The sequence below is a fragment of the Camellia sinensis genome, chromosome 11 (genome assembly GCF_055761805.1).
Source record: "Camellia sinensis isolate YWXY chromosome 11, ASM5576180v1, whole genome shotgun sequence".
In the NCBI taxonomy this organism is placed as follows: domain Eukaryota; kingdom Viridiplantae; phylum Streptophyta; class Magnoliopsida; order Ericales; family Theaceae; genus Camellia; species Camellia sinensis.
Window position 1 is genome coordinate 156,049,923 of NC_138971.1, and position 16,123 is coordinate 156,066,045.

Here is a 16,123-nt window from a genome sequence, read left to right on the forward strand (position 1 = left end):
GAAGTGGAAACTTTTTGTTACTTTGCGAAATTTTAAGTGATAACCAGTTGGGCATTTTGCATTCTGAATGCCCTTGGGAACAAAAATTATCAAGACAGGAATTTCAATGTGGCCATCCCAAGACACCCGTAAGATCAATTTATCCATATTTTCTTTTAGTAATGATCACACTATTCTTAAAACAATAGGATAAAATACCTAGAGATTTACAGAAGCACTGAATGCAGAAATAAAAGCCAAATGAAACTTTTCTCAAAGCAATGGTGAAATCTACCCCCCAAAAAAAAAAATGCAGAACCAAAATTGTTTCTCAATTGACTCCGAAATCAAAACTGATTCAATAACATAATCCCAGAGATAAAAGTAAGATCCTAAAAACCCTAAATATAAAATAAAGAAAGGGTGTACCACCACAGGCATAAACCCAACAAAGAGAGATCTTAAATATACACTCTTTGGATGTAAGAAAGTTTAATTAAAGATAAATTTTAATACAGAACACATTATTCCAATGGATATCCCTGCCTCCGTAAGATCTGAAAAAGGTAAAAAATCCAAAGCGATTGAGAAAGGCAGGGGAGGAGGCGAATCTCCTCACTTGGCACCCAAGGATGGGAATTGCCCAATATCGTCGATGGATGGGGCGGAAACATGGTATGACATGTGGCGTTCACTTCCACTGAATCCTCCTCTGGGTCCACGATCACGACCTCGACCACGACCTCCCGAGCCGTGATTTCTTTCCCTCTCAGCAGGCTTCAGAAACTCATTTATGCTGACAGACTGCACCAAGAACAAAAGGCAGTTTAAAACGAAGTTCAATAAAAAAGGTAGTCAAATACATGTATGAATAAAGAAATTGGCACCAAGCAATTTCATAGAAATTCACAATACTATGCAAAATATGATTTGACAATATCATTAATTGCTAATCCGAAATATTAAAAGAAATTGGAAACTAATTTTGAGGAGGATGGTTCTTACTGAACATAATTGAGTAACAAAGAAACCTTAACATTCATAGCAGCTGGTTTATACCCAATGAAACTACCAGACTAGAATTGAAGAGCTGTACACATACCAGCATACAGAATCACATGATAGGCCATGTTTGATACACAGATTAGAATTTTTGGCATATTTTAGAATAGGTAATACTGCAGGATAAAGGTTGAGGTTAGTAATACATAGAACAAGAGACGGAATTATATATACCACAGGAGTCATTGTACCACGATTTTGACAAGATTATATAATACCACGATTTTGAGAGTTTGACAACCAACCCTGCCCATTTTTCCCAATCAAACGTGTTACTGGGGGCAATAAAAAACATGTGAGAACCATGTGGACCCCATAGTATTACCAATCCAACACAACATTCCATAACTACAGAAAGCAATAATTTGCTTTGTAGAAACTGAGACCATTAGGAAGAGTAGAATATGGGATTCACTATATTGGAAAACGGAACAAAAATTATTCTTGTCCAACAAAAACAAACTTCTGTAGTAGCCTCATCTTTGGCTTGTGTCTCTCTTCACACCACTGGTAATACTACAACAGGTAGAAGTTTGATTTGTTCAATCATCATGACCAGCACCCTCATCATGCCGGCACAAATATGAATTGCCTTCACTTAGTGAATTCTTTTGCTTTAGAAAAATTGAGATTGGACTATTAATGATTTTTTTGGTTTGATGGTTTTTGTGGGTTTTGGATTTTTGATTATTTGGAGTAATCTGTGTGAATATATTAAAAATATATCTACCTATGAATGAGATTTGGGGGTTTAGATTGGTGTGTGGTGCTAAAGATTATACCTTGAAGAAACTTCTAAATCTGATGAGAAGAAATTATCTCCTTCAAATGAGGTCAAGGGCAACAAGCAACACTATGAAACAAAAACTGTGTTGTTCACTAGAAAACTCTGATAAAAATGATAAAAGTGGATCCTTAAATTCTGTTCACCGGAAACCATCATGAGGATCATATGTATCTCGTATTCATATATACATATATACACATACACACATAAGAACCTATCAATGCAAAAAATTAATGCCCCATACTAAATTAGTATGTATGTATATGTATATAATATGAATCAATGGATTTAATAATGCAAAGAAGAAAATTCCAAAGAGAAAGAGGTAGAGAGAAGGGTTAGCGAATAGATAGTGTTTAATTTGGGTGGGTTTCAGTCTGGGATGAAAGAAGATTTGGTGGATATGGAGAGTAATAAAGCAATTTAACCCTTGCAGTTGAGGGTATTACAAGTTTCTTGTCACTTTCGTTAAAATACAAACACTTTTAGGAGTAGTGTAATATTTGAAATGGGAAGAATTTGTATCAAAGGCAAAACTTGGCGGGTTTCAATGTAATTTATCCAAAAATTATAAGCAGCAGAGTAATCTCAAGGGCCAAAGTAAGTTGTAACTAATCAGAAGTTAAAATGAAGTATACCTTTTTAGCTTTCTCTTCTTTTTCAGCAGCATCTTTGCGTTTATCCTTGTCAGAACCCTGACAATCAATCAAATGCATATTATGCAACACATTCAATATACTAGCAACAAAGCCTAATAAATTGATAGAAGGAATATCATTAATTAAAATATAGCATTGTTAATGGGTTTCACCAATTTCAAAAAGATCTCGTCATCACTCTTCTTGTTTGAAAGCAGTTGCATTGATTGAAATTCTTTGTCAACAATGACCTTCCTTTCCTCAGACTTCAGTCCTAGCAATGCTTTCCTCTTCTCCTCGAGCACCTTCTCATACTCTTCCAGAGTCATCTCCTATTTATATTTATTTATTTTATTTAAAGAAGAAGAAGAAGAAGAAGAAGAAGAAGAAGAAGAAGAAGAAGAAAAACATAATTAACTAGAATTTAATGAATGCATATCCAAGGGGCTCTGATTTGAATGAATGCAAATTACATGAAACTTGCACACCAAACATACTAATCACCTAGTCACAGAACGTAGATAATACAACACAAATAATAATTTATACTTAATGAGAATTATATTATATAAGATAGAAAATAAATTAATAAAAATTAATATTAAGTATAATATTTTAGTATTTTAACTTTATTATAATGAAAAATAAATAAATTATATAAATATAAATATCCTCTTAATCAAGGCGGGAACAATCCATGCGGGGTGGGGCGGGGCGGGGAAAATAACATCAATGTAATCTGAAAAGATGTAAGAACCAGATATACACCTGCAGCACATGAAGGGAAAATGAATTACTAGAACAATTCTTGTTTGAGGCTCCCAAAAAGTTTAAAATGCTAGAGTTCTTAACCCAGAATAAATGCCCATTCATGAACAGTTGATTCTTTATACATCCATAAAACCTTCAAGCCAACCTGCTGAAACCTCCTGTTGCTTGACCTAGGTCCGTTACTCGGAGCTAATGCAATAAGATAAGAACTTTGTACTTTACAATGTTCAGCGGATCAAACAATATGCTTTGTAGGGTTTCCAAAGAGATAAAAAGAGAATAATTCAAAATTCTATTATATCCAAAATAAACAGTTGTAGGATTATAAGTTTTCTCCTTTTCTTTCTACACACTTCGAGCACGAAAAGACACTTAAGGAAATGAAGATGTGAGGGGTGCTCAACGGATATTCCAATCCGCCCAAACCAATCGAGCCGAACCGATCTGCCGCATTTTGAACGGATGCGTGATGACGAGCAGACAATTGCAGATTAATTTTTTCCAATTCGCCTAGTTTTGGATGGATGACGGATTTGAGGTTCCTTGGCCTACAACCTAACCGCCAAACCGCCAAACCGCCGAACCACGAACACCCCTAGTAATTTATAAGACTTTGTATTTTCAATTTGTTTAGATATTCTATTTGTGTTTTCAATTGAAAAAGAATTTAAATATTATGTTATGTTTTCAATTTAGAAATCCTTTTATCAAATGACAAGTGTTGATATTTGGTATTTTTGTGTGGAAAATATAACGTTTAATTTTGTCATTTTTTTAAAAATCAAATTAGATAGTTTTTGAATAAAAAAAAGTAATGAAATAGTTTTGATAATGCATGATTTTCTTATATGTATTTATTATTGATATTTGACAATTTACTTTATAATCTTTTGATTACGTTGAGTTGGATTGTTATCTGAAAAATAAATAATATTGACAAGTTGTTGTAATATGTTTTTTTTTTTTTTGATAACTAAGTTGTTATATTATGTTCAAAATTTGTGAAAATTTAAACCGCCAAAATGATTCGTATCAATCCGCCAATCCAGCGAATGGATGTGGATTGATTTTTTTCAATCCGCCAATCCGGCATAAGAATGGCGGATTGGAGGTTCCCTAGTCGCAACTGAACTGCGAACACCTATGACTATTTAAGCAAGGGTATCTAACATTTTCAAACAAGATACTCACTTTATCCTCAGGCTCAGGCTCCTTCTCCTTCTCCTTCTCTTTGGGATCATTCACAGGATTCTCCTTGTTGGCATCTGCAGTATCTTCCTGTCCCAATTGCTTTTCAGCATCCACATTCTTCTCATTTTCTTTGGAAGGTTCTTCACTCTCCCTAAATTTTGCAAAAGGGAGCAACAGGTTTTTGACAAATAGATACACATAAATCATACTCATTTAAAATGAAATTATGAGCCCCAATCAAAACATAAAACTTTTTCCTCAAAAAAAAAATCAAAAGATAAAGCTTGAGACATAAGTACTCACGGAGCAATTTCATCAGTGGGAGTTCCCCAATTCCTGCTACCACCACCATCACGTTTGAATTCATTCCTGCAGAGCACCATATAAAATTTAAAAGTCATGTAATATAAATACGGCTAGTAGATTACAATATATATAATTTACACTATAGAAAGAAGGTATAAGAAAATACTGTTTTATAAAAGTTGACTAATTTTGTCAAGATACTAACCCACGTCCGGTGCCACTACGGCGCTCAAATACTCTCCGAGTACGTTCACCTTCTACTTCTTCTCCATTGTTGAAACCACCACGACGACCACCACGGAAACCACCACGAGCCTCACGAGGCGGTCCATTGTATCCACGTCTTTCAAAGGGCTTCCCTGCATCTCCATCTTCTGCGGGCTTGTACCCTCCAGAGAAACCATTGTTACTGCTGAAGGTACTTTCATTATTGGCCAGATCTCGATTAAACCCACCTCCACCACGTCCTCCACGCCCAAATCCACGACCACCACCTCGGCCCCCTCCACGAGGGTTGTCATTCTTTGCCTCCCTCACTACACAAAATAAAAAGAAAAAATAAAGAAAGTGAGTCGGTCTGTATAAATTGCAAATAAGAAGACATATCCAAGTTTATTTGGCAAGGTATTTGCACCCAAAAAAGGAAAACACCTCAATTCCACTCCGTAAGCTATAATTCAAGATAATTGATGGTGGAAGAAAATATACACATAATGAAAGGCAAGATTTTTATAACCAGATTTATAAAGGAAGAGCTGCTGACAGCTTGTATGACTGTCTAATCAAAGATCTAATTCAGAAACATTTTCAAAAAGGAAAAAAAATAAAAAAATGAAACAGGAACCTTTCTTTTGGATGACTTTAAGTACTAAATAAAGCACAAGATCCACCAGTAAATCTATTCTTCATTTCAGAAAATGATAATGTACCAAGATACTTTATTTCAGAAACTACCATAATTGTAATGGTAACCATGGTAGAATCTGTAAAAGTCCAATGCTGGCAATATCAAAGAACATGAATACATTACATCCAAATGTATTCTTTTATTTTTTTCTACCTCCTGTAAAGCATCTGTAGAAAATTTTGCAAATAACATATATGAGAATTCTAAATCTCCTCTTCATGAAATCAAATCTTTTAATTTCCTCCATTTTCTCAGCAACCTCACACCAAAAACACAACTTTTTTTATTCAAAGATGAACATCAATAATCTGAATTGCATTTTCATTCCATTTCCACCATATATCAAAACATAACACACGATATATACACATTTATATTGTATAAAAACACATATACATACAGATACACAAACACATCGATCTTAAGCATATGATTTGGAAACGAAGCGAGAGAGAGAGAGTCTAAATCAGAGGCTTTACCGGCCTGAGCTGGAGGGAGAGGCTTGGAGGGCAGCTTAGCCGGCTGAGTAGCGGCGGCGGACTGAGCCGGAGCTGGGGCTTTCTTCGGCGGGGGAGGGAGCTTCTGGAGGAGCTGATTGGGGTCGTCGTTGTCATCGTCACCAAGAAGATCAAAGGGGTTTGTGGTCGCCATTGTTATATAGTTCGATATATGGTTTTACAGATACAAAGCGATGTAAAAGCTCGAAGCTTTTGGAGTTTCAGAAGCAACCAGGAAACCCTAGTTATTGCTTAATTCCATAATTAGATCTTACAACAACAATAAACTTAGAGAGAGAGAAAGAGAGACAGAAATTGGGGGGGTCTGTAAACCCTAGCCGGAGCGGCAGACATAAGTGTATGTTGCGTAGTACAAGTCTTAAAAACCCTAGTGGGACTGTATGAGTGAGTGTGGTTGAATTTGGATCAGGATTGGTTTGGGCCCTTTTATATATTGTTTACTCAAAATATTTTATTTTTGGTTGCGTAACTTGGGTCAACAATGATTCATCTCATTAAAAATATCACCACTAATAGCATTAATATATTAAAAAAAAAAATACAATTCTAAGACTAAAACATCATATCATTAATGACGAAACTCACTGCCACCTAATTAGTGGGAGCACCAATTAGTGCTCCCAAGCATTTTTCAACTTGGGTCTATTTTAAGCCTCTTTCAAAATCAACACACACACCCCCACACCCGAAAAGAAAAAAAGAAAAAAAAAAATGCGTAGTTTTTTTTATAAAATTTTAAAACATTATTTTGTGTGTTCAATAATGACATATAGTTTTAATTTTAGAATTGTAAAGAAAGTTTTAATGATGTGATAAGAGAAAAAATAGGTATATAGACACACACATTACATCACATCATATGTAGGTCTCACTCCTTGCCAACATCATTAGAGCTCTCCTTAAAGTTTTAAAATTAGAGTTCTCAATCTTTATTTTTAGTGTGTTTGGTTTTAATTTTTTGAATTTAATTTTTTAAAAATTATTATTTTTTTTAGTGAATATTTTTAAAATTTCAAGCTATTTTTTTTACCTTTTTATATACACTTTATTTAGATATATCTAAATAGTAAAATATTTGTAAAAAAATATTTTAAAAAATTAATATATATACAAAAATATAATAAATATACTGAATTTTAGTATTTTTTTATATTTTTGGTATTTAATAAATTTTTTAAATATTTTTTTACAAATATTATACTTCTTAAGTATATTTATATTAGATGTGTCTAAAATTTAAAAAATTATTGAAAATATTAAAAAAATTCAGTAAAAACAAAAAATATATATAAAAAATGAAAAAATATAATATTTTAAAAAGTAAATTCTGAAAATAAAAACTCAACAAGGTGATTATTTTTACAAAGTTAGCATTTCAGCGTAACTCAAGTGACTGTACATTTAAGTTTTATAGTAAAGTTTAAGAGTTCAATCAAAGAGTTATGCTAATATTTTATTTATTTTTTTAAAATTAATAATAATAAATAAATAAATAAATAAATTGGTGCATAAAGTTTTCCGATATTAAATTGATATTTTGAGTATTGTGGAATTTCAATTCTTCTATGAATTGAACTCTAAAGTTTGAATGCATCACGATCTATAAAAGGAATTCACCTTGCTTATTTTCATTTTTTAAAAAATACTTTTCAAAAAATTCTATTTTCTTATTTTTCTTTTTTTTGTTTTTATTAAAATTTTTTAATATTTTAAGCAATTTTTTTACTTTTTAGACATACCTAACATAAATACACTTAAAAAGTAAAAAAATTGTAAAAAAAAATCTTTTAAAAATTCACTAAATACAAAAAATATAAAAAAATACAAGAATTCAGTATATTTTTTTGTATTTTTATGTATTTATTAATTTTTTAAAATATTTTTTTCATAAATTTTTTACTTTTTAAATACATCTAAGTAAGGTGTATCTAAAAAAGTAAAAAAAAAAATTTAAAATTTAAAAAATATTCACTAAAAACAAAACAACATGAAAACCAAAAAAGTCAAATTTCAAAAAACTTAAATCAGAAAACTCAAACCAAACACATTGATTAATTTTCTCTCTGTGTAAATGATCGATCCAAGCTTCACTTTACCTAAAATAAAAGAAAAGCCTTAGTTACATAATGTAGTGTTAAAACTAGGATTGCAAATGAACCGAACTGTTCATGAATAAAATCGACTTACTCGTTTAGAAAACGAGCTAAGCATGAGCTTATAAACGAGCCGAGCACGAGCTCGCATAAGCTTGACTCGTTAAGCTCGGCTCGTTTATCTTTATTTAAATTATATAATAAATATATTATTTATATATTAAATAATATATAAATATATGTAAATAATAAATATAAATACATTTTTTATATATTAAATAATATAAATAATATTAAAAAAAATTTATCGGGCCGAGCCGAGCTGAACTTGAATTTCATTAAAATTAACGAGCCAGCCAAGCTCGAGCCTAGTTCCTTATCGAGCCGAGTTTGAGCTCAATAAACGAGTTTGATAAGTAAACGAGCCGAGCGAGCTCAGCAAAGCTCGACTCAGCTCGATTGGTTTACAGCCCTAGTTAAAACCCTTCAATAATAAGTTAGTTCCTTATTATCACACTATGCTCTATATTTATACTTACACTTATACACACTTACCTTAGAGACAAGATGAACGTTTGTACATATAGGTGATGAGCACTTAATTGGAAGTGGTCTTAAATTCTTTTTTATCTAATGTGTCCATGTGTCTTTCTTATAGTATCGATTTGTGTCATGTGGATCAAGCATTTGACCTTCGGCTCTTACATATGTATAAGGCCCCATCTCAGGTCATGTAGAACTTGGGTCATGCTTTGGTAATTTTGAAATTTTATTTTAGAGATTGTTAAATGCACGGACTTCATTGTTACATGGGTGTGGGCATGTAGGTGAAGTTTACCACGTGAGAGAGAGAGTGACTAGCTATAGAATTTAGCAATTACCTTTATTTTGTTTTCTCTTGTCCTGGTAATTTTGAATTAAGCAATATTTTTTTATACAAAATTATGATAGAGTAGTTTTTTTTTTTTTTTTTGGAATTACAATTCAGTGTAAATTTAGAGGAAAAAAAATTACATATAAGTGATAAATTTTATAAATATTAATAATTAAAATCATAATTTTTTTTTTAATTTATCTATTAATATTTTTTCTACAGCAATTGGCCCAGTAATCAGAATGAAAATTGTATTTGCAAGCTACTTGGGCCATCTCAACTCAACCCTGCGTGTACAAGTAATCCAAGTACTATGCTTGGCTCAGAGCTAGACACCCATGTTGATTGGGCTTGTTTTACTACTACATCCCTTGGACAGAAACAACCCACCCCCCCCCCCCCCCCCCCCCCCCAAAAAAAAAAAAAAACACAGCAGAAAAAAAAGAAGGGCACCAAAAAAAAACTAAAGGAAAATGTTTGGGACCCCTACAAAGGAGGATCCTCACAATCCCTACTGATGTATTGACCATTGGTGTGTTTGAATTTTTTTTAAAAATTGTACCTAACAGTGACATGAATGGTTCAGATTATTTTGGAGGTTGTGGGGGTCTCTATCATTACTGAAAACAAAAAAACATTTGGTAACATTAAAATAAAAGGTGTCATTAATTGGTATTTAATCAAAATATCCACATAGAAAATACATATGAGTAACTCGCTAATAATAATTACAATACACATATACCAAGGATGACAGTTTAGTTATACTCCGGGTTTTTGTTCTCTAGGATCTTAGTAAGGTTTGAGGCCGGACTATGATAAATGTAATCTCTCTCTTTCTTGGTGAAGTTGATCTTGATTATATATAAGAATGTAAGATGAAGTATAAAATGTATGCAAACCAAGCTTTGATTAATAAACGAATTAAGTTCAAACACTGTATTACTCAGCTCAACTAGGTTGATTTTGCAAACCTGACCACAAATGTAATGCAAAGTTAAAGTGAAAGACAACACCAAATTGTTGTATGCATCAAAACATGCATATATCTCCTTGTAGCTGCTAGTTTTAACATAAAATTTATTGGGAAAATAAATAAGAGCCCAAATATGGGGCAATTTATCATAATGATCGAATGTTAACAAGCTTTGTTGAAGTCATATATTATATTGTCTTAGCTCAATGACAAAAGAGAAGACCAAATCAAAAACAACCTAACAACGTAGATAATTTCAACTAGTCTATTTCCACATGGTCAAAGGTCCACAAAAGATTTGGAGGCAAGGTAACTCCAAGATTTGTATGCATATATGAGTCAACACGACCAATCAGAACACAATATATTAGTGTTTTCATTTTCAGTGTTTTTTTATTTCTATTTGTCTGCAAACACATCACTTTCCTACTAGCCTTCGTTTTTTGAGCAAATTTTTTCTCAAAAATACATAGAAGTATTTTTATGACTTTTGGGAACACGTACACTATTCATACCAAAATAACCGCGTCTTGACATGTAAACGAGAGCATAGATTTTGTACGGCAACCTTAGAAGGACTTGGCTTTATTAGTTTGAAGTACATGAAGATGATGGTGACCATGATAAACACTTTGGTTTTTTTTTTTTTTTGTTAAGAAGAAATTGAATATCTAGCTATATTTATTTATGAAGTTTCAGTTCTTCTAAAAAGTTATTTGTCATTAAGAAAAATTCGAAATCAATTTTCGTAAAAGTTCATCAAATAGTGTTTTTTTTTTTTTTAATTTTTTAAATTTTGAAATAGAAAAATGACTTCTGCTTTACTATTATGACAAAAGTGGAATTTTCTATTTTTGTTTTTTTCTTTTTTTTGGGGAACTGGGCTGTCTCCTGTCTAGTCTGACCCATTAGGCCCATTTTTTGTTTCTTGTTTCTATGATCCGAATCATTTAGGCTCCCTTTGGTTAGGGTTTCAAATTATAGTTTCACCCATTAATTTGAGTGTATTGTTTGTTTTGAACTTTCAAATCATAATTCTACGAGAAAGTCTACAATATGCATCTTATAAAAGGGTATATGATATGCACTTATTATGTGGTCCATATCATGCCACATCAAAAAAAGTGACCTACTAAGCCAGTCATGTAACAGGTTACAGAAAGAATCATAACTTTTTTTCACATATCATAACAATACTACAATGAATCATAACAATGTCATAATATTCACCAAAGTGTCATAACAAAAGCACTATATATCATAACAATATAATGACAACTCATAACAAATATAGTTATTTGTAATTAATTATCATAACTTTTAAATCGTAACATTTTTTTATTATGATTCACCACAACAAATCATAACTTTTGGTAGTACAAATCATAATTTTTACTAATGAATCTTAACCCCAACTTTTTTCTCCACAATCATAATAAGATTAACAAAATGTCATAACTTTTACTAATGAATCATAACCCTAACTTTTTTCTCCACAATCATAATAAGATTAACAAAATGTCATAACTTTTACTAATGAATCATACCACTACAAGAATTTTCACTTTTGATGACTAAATTTTTAATCGCCAAAGGCCTTTAGCGACTAAATTTTTTGGTCGCAGAATTAGTAGCCGAAGAGTAGTCGGGAAAGCTAATTGGTGACTAAACTTATGTTAGTCGCCAAATGTATTCATTTGCCGACTAAATATTTAGTCGCCAAAAGGTTGGAAAAAAAATTAAATAATACATTTTCGGCGACCAATTTTTTTGTCGCCAAAAGCCTCAATTATTGTTAATGACCAAATATTTAGTCGCCGAAAATGTTTTTAGCTACTAAATATATCAGTTGCCTAAAGTAAATACTAGTGTTTTGGCTACTAAAATTTTAGTCGCTTAAAGTCAAATTTTTGTGGCTACTAAAATTTTAGTCGGCAAATAGTTTTTGTTTTGGCTACTAAAAATTTAGTCACCTAAACTCCCACATTTGTGGCTACTAAAATTTTAGTCGGCAAATAGTTTTTGTTTTGGCTACTAGAAATTTAGTCGCCTAAATTCACACATTTTTTGCTACTAAAATTTTAGTCGGCAAAAGTGTTTTTATTCTTCAGCTTTTGTTTTTAGCTATGAAATATCTTAGTCGCCAAATGTTTGATTTTCTTTTGGTTAATAAATCTTTAGTCACCAAATGTTTGATTTTGTTTTGGCTACAAAACTTTTAATCGCCAAATGTTTGATTTTCTTTTGGCTACAAAACGTTTAGTCACCAAATGTTTTATTATTTTTATTTTTTATTTTTTTTTTGCTACAAAACTTTTAGTTGCCAAAAACATGATATTATGTTTTAATTGCAAATATTATAATTTCTCCATAACCTGTCGGTATTCCATGCAACCTGTAATACGTATATAAATAAAATGATACATATACTATTAATCATTTCACAATCTGCATTCGTATACAAAAAATAAAAAACTTTAACTGTCAAATTACATACCAACTATTGTCCAAACTAAAATAATAATTCCATACAAAATATAGAATCATACAAAAATCAAAGCCCTCCAATACAAAAATAATATTTACTACCATGTGAAATGACCATTTGGCATGGTACAAATTACCATCGTAATTTATACCACGACAAGAGGTGATGTATGTACCAAAACAAAAGTACATCTATGTACCACAACAAAAATCATATATATGTACGGTGACAAAAGGTGATCTATGTACCATGCCAATAATTATATGTTGGCTGCTACAAGTTTTCTGTATCAGTAATAGTGAACTGCACAAAAGCCATGGACAACAAAAGTATTATATTAGTTTTATACAAAAGTGAAATTTCTTCTCCATACACCAAAATATTACTTTGAAAGTCCACGCAACAAAGTCATCTACAAAAAACAAAAAAACAAAAAAAATTAGAATTGGACCCATAAATGCCCAACTTCATGAATGAATTTGGCAACAAGTGACAAATAACATATCAAAGAAGCAACCTTCCATGATGAATCAATTATCAGTCTTTCTAAAGTCTTTTGTTATAAGGAACATTGTTAAATGCAGAACAATCATTACTAAATCTGTCATTACTAACATAAAGCTAATGTAACAATCTTCTATTTGTATGCAACATGTATCCAAATTCTGTGGCTAAATCAATATCAAAGCCCAATGTGAATAGAAAGTATTATTTTTACCAACTTCCTTATTAATTGTTTGCAAAAGGCACTTGAATCATTCGATTGGATATAAAACTATCCATACTTATTAATGTCTGACAGTGCCATTTCATTCAGGATATTAGAACATGTGAGAAAAATAATAACAAAAATAAACTTCAATCACAAAAGGAAATACATAGAAATGTATGTTGAGACACCTGTAAACGGTTCATCAAAGAAAGAATACCTGATATCTCATGAAGCACAAGGCCTCAGAAACACCATTCAAAGTTTGATAGTTGTATGAAAGCTTAAATATAATATAACACAGTTGTGTACATTCAATAAATTAATATAATATAACAAGGCGTATTTAGCTGTTTTGAATTTTCGCCCTCGAAACGCCCTTTTTTCAAGTAAGTTTTGGGTGTATTCGGCTCTAACTCTAAACCTACGGGTCCGAATAACATTCCGTCAGTTGTCACAAGTCCTATTTGTCATGGGAAAGCTTCCCGTGAGAGTCACACGGTAGTTCGGGGGTTGTTTTGAATTTTCGCCCCTGAAACGTCCTTTTTCGATTAAGTTTTGGGCGTAATCGGCTCTAACTTTCTACCTACGGGTCCGAATTACGTTCCGTCAGTCGTGACAAGTCCTATTTGACATGGGGAAGTTGTCTGTGTCAACCACATGGTCATTCAAGGGCTATTTTGAATTTTTTCCCCCAAAACACCTTTTTTCGACTAAATTTTGGGCGTATTCAGCTCTAACTCCCAACCTACGGGTCCGAATAACATTTCGTCAATTGTCACAAGTCATATTTGTCATGGGGAAGCTGCCCATGAGAGTCACACGGTGGTTTAGGGGCTGTTTTGATTTTTCTCCCCCGAAACGCCCTTTGCCGAGTAAGTTTTGGGCGTATTTGGCTCTAACTTCCAATCTACGGGTCCGAATAACATTCCGTCAGTTGTCACAAGTCCTATTTATCATGGGGAAGCTACCCGTGAGAGTCACACGGTGGTTCGGGGGCTGTTTTGAATTTTTGCCCCCGAAATGCCCTTTTCCGAGTGAGTTTTGGGTGTATTCGGCTCTAACTCTAAACCTACGGGTCCGAATAACATTCTGTCAGTGGTCACAAGTCCTATTTGTCATGGGGAAGGTGCCCGTGAGAGTCACACGGTGGTTCGGGGGTTGTTTTGAATTTTCGCCCCCGAAACACCATTTTTCGACTAAGTTTTAGGCGTATTTGGCTCTAACTCTCTACCTGCGGGTTTGAATTACGTTCCGTCAGTTGTGACAAGTCCTATTTGACATGGGGATGTTGTCCATGTCAACCACACCGTCATTCAAGGGCCGTTTTGAATTTTCGCCCCCGAAACGCCCTTTTTCGACTAAGTTTTGGGCGTATTTAGCTCTAACTCCCAACCTACGGGTCCGAATAACATTCTGTCAATTGTCACAAGTCATATTTGTCATGGAGAAGCTGCCCGTGAGAGTCACGTGGTGGTTCAGGGGCTGTTTTGAATTTTTGCCCCCGAAACACCATTTGCCGAGTAAGTTTTGGGCATATTCGACTCTAACTCCTAACCTACGGGTCCGAATAACATTCTGTCAGTTGTCAAAAGTCCTATTTATCATGGGAAAGCTGCCCGTGAGAGTCACACGGTGGTTCGGGGGTTGTTTTGAATTTTTGCCCCCGAAATGCCCTTTTCCGAGTAAGTTTTGGGCATATTCGGCTGTAACTCCCAATCTACAGGTCTGAATAGCATTCCGTTAGTTGTCATAAGTCCTATTTGTCATGGGAAAGCTGCTCGTGAGAGTCACGCGGTGGTTCGGGGGTTGTTTTTAATTTTCGCCCCCGAAACGCCATTTTTCAACTAAGTTTTGGGCGTATTCGGCTCTAACTCCTAACCTACGGGTCTGAATTACATTCTGTCAGTTCTCACAAGTCCTATTTTTCATGGAGAAGCTATCCATGAGTGTCACACGGTCATTGGGAGGCTGTTTTGAATTTTTGCCCCCGAAACGCATTTTTTCAACTAAGTTTTGGGCATATTCGGCTCTAACTCCCAACCTACGAGTCTGAATAACATTCCGTCAGTTGTCACAAGTCATATTTATCATGTGGAAGCTGCCTGTGAGAGTCACATGGTGGTTTAGGGGCTGTTTTGAATTTTCGCCCCTGAAACGCCCTTTTTCGACTAAGTTTGGGGCGTATTCGGCTTTAACTCCTAACCTACGGGTCCGGGTTACATTCCGTCAGTTGTCACAAGCCCTCTTTTTCATGAGGAAGCTGTCCGTGAGGGTCATACGGTTGTTCGGGGGCTGTTCTGAATTTTTGCCAACGGAAAGCTCTTTTTCGAGTAAGTTTAAGACATATTCAGCTCTAACTCTCTACCTATGGGTCCGAATTATGTTCCATTAGTTGTCATATGTCTTATTTTTCATAAAGAAGCTATTTGTGAGATTCACCCGGTGGTTCGGGGGCTATTTTGAATTTTTGCTCCCGAAATGTCCTTTTTTGACTAAATTTAGGACGTTTTTGACTCTAACTCCCAACCTACGGGTCCGGATTACATTCCGTCAGTTGTTGCAAGTCTTATTTGTCATGGGGAAACTATTCGTGTGAGCCACATGGTGGTTCGGGGGCTGTTTTGAACTTTCACCCCCGAAACGCCCTTTTTCGACTACGTTTAGGGCGTATTCAGCTCTAACACCCAACCTACAGGTCCGAATTACATTCTGTCAATTGTCACAAGTCCTATTTGTCATGGGAAGCTATCCATGAGAGTCACACGGTCATGCGGGGGCTGTTTTGAATTTTTGCCCCCGAAACACCTTTTTCGAGTAAGTT

At 33.7% G+C, this 16,123-nt stretch overlaps 1 protein-coding gene across 1 annotated transcript; it reads right to left on the reverse strand.

Moving 5' to 3' along the window:
• Window positions 1-290: 290 nt before the first annotated feature.
• On the reverse strand, window positions 291-6,607 carry LOC114295069 (RGG repeats nuclear RNA binding protein A). The gene is made up of 7 exons (XM_028239256.2): window positions 6,121-6,607; window positions 4,940-5,270; window positions 4,732-4,797; window positions 4,429-4,579; window positions 2,640-2,798; window positions 2,467-2,523; window positions 291-783 (listed from the first exon to the last, which is right to left on the reverse strand). Exons 1-7 carry the CDS (start codon window positions 6,290-6,292, stop codon window positions 595-597), a joined length of 1,125 nt encoding a protein of 374 aa, XP_028095057.1. The 5' UTR covers window positions 6,293-6,607; the 3' UTR covers window positions 291-594.
• Between the last annotated feature and the right edge of the window lie 9,516 nt (window positions 6,608-16,123).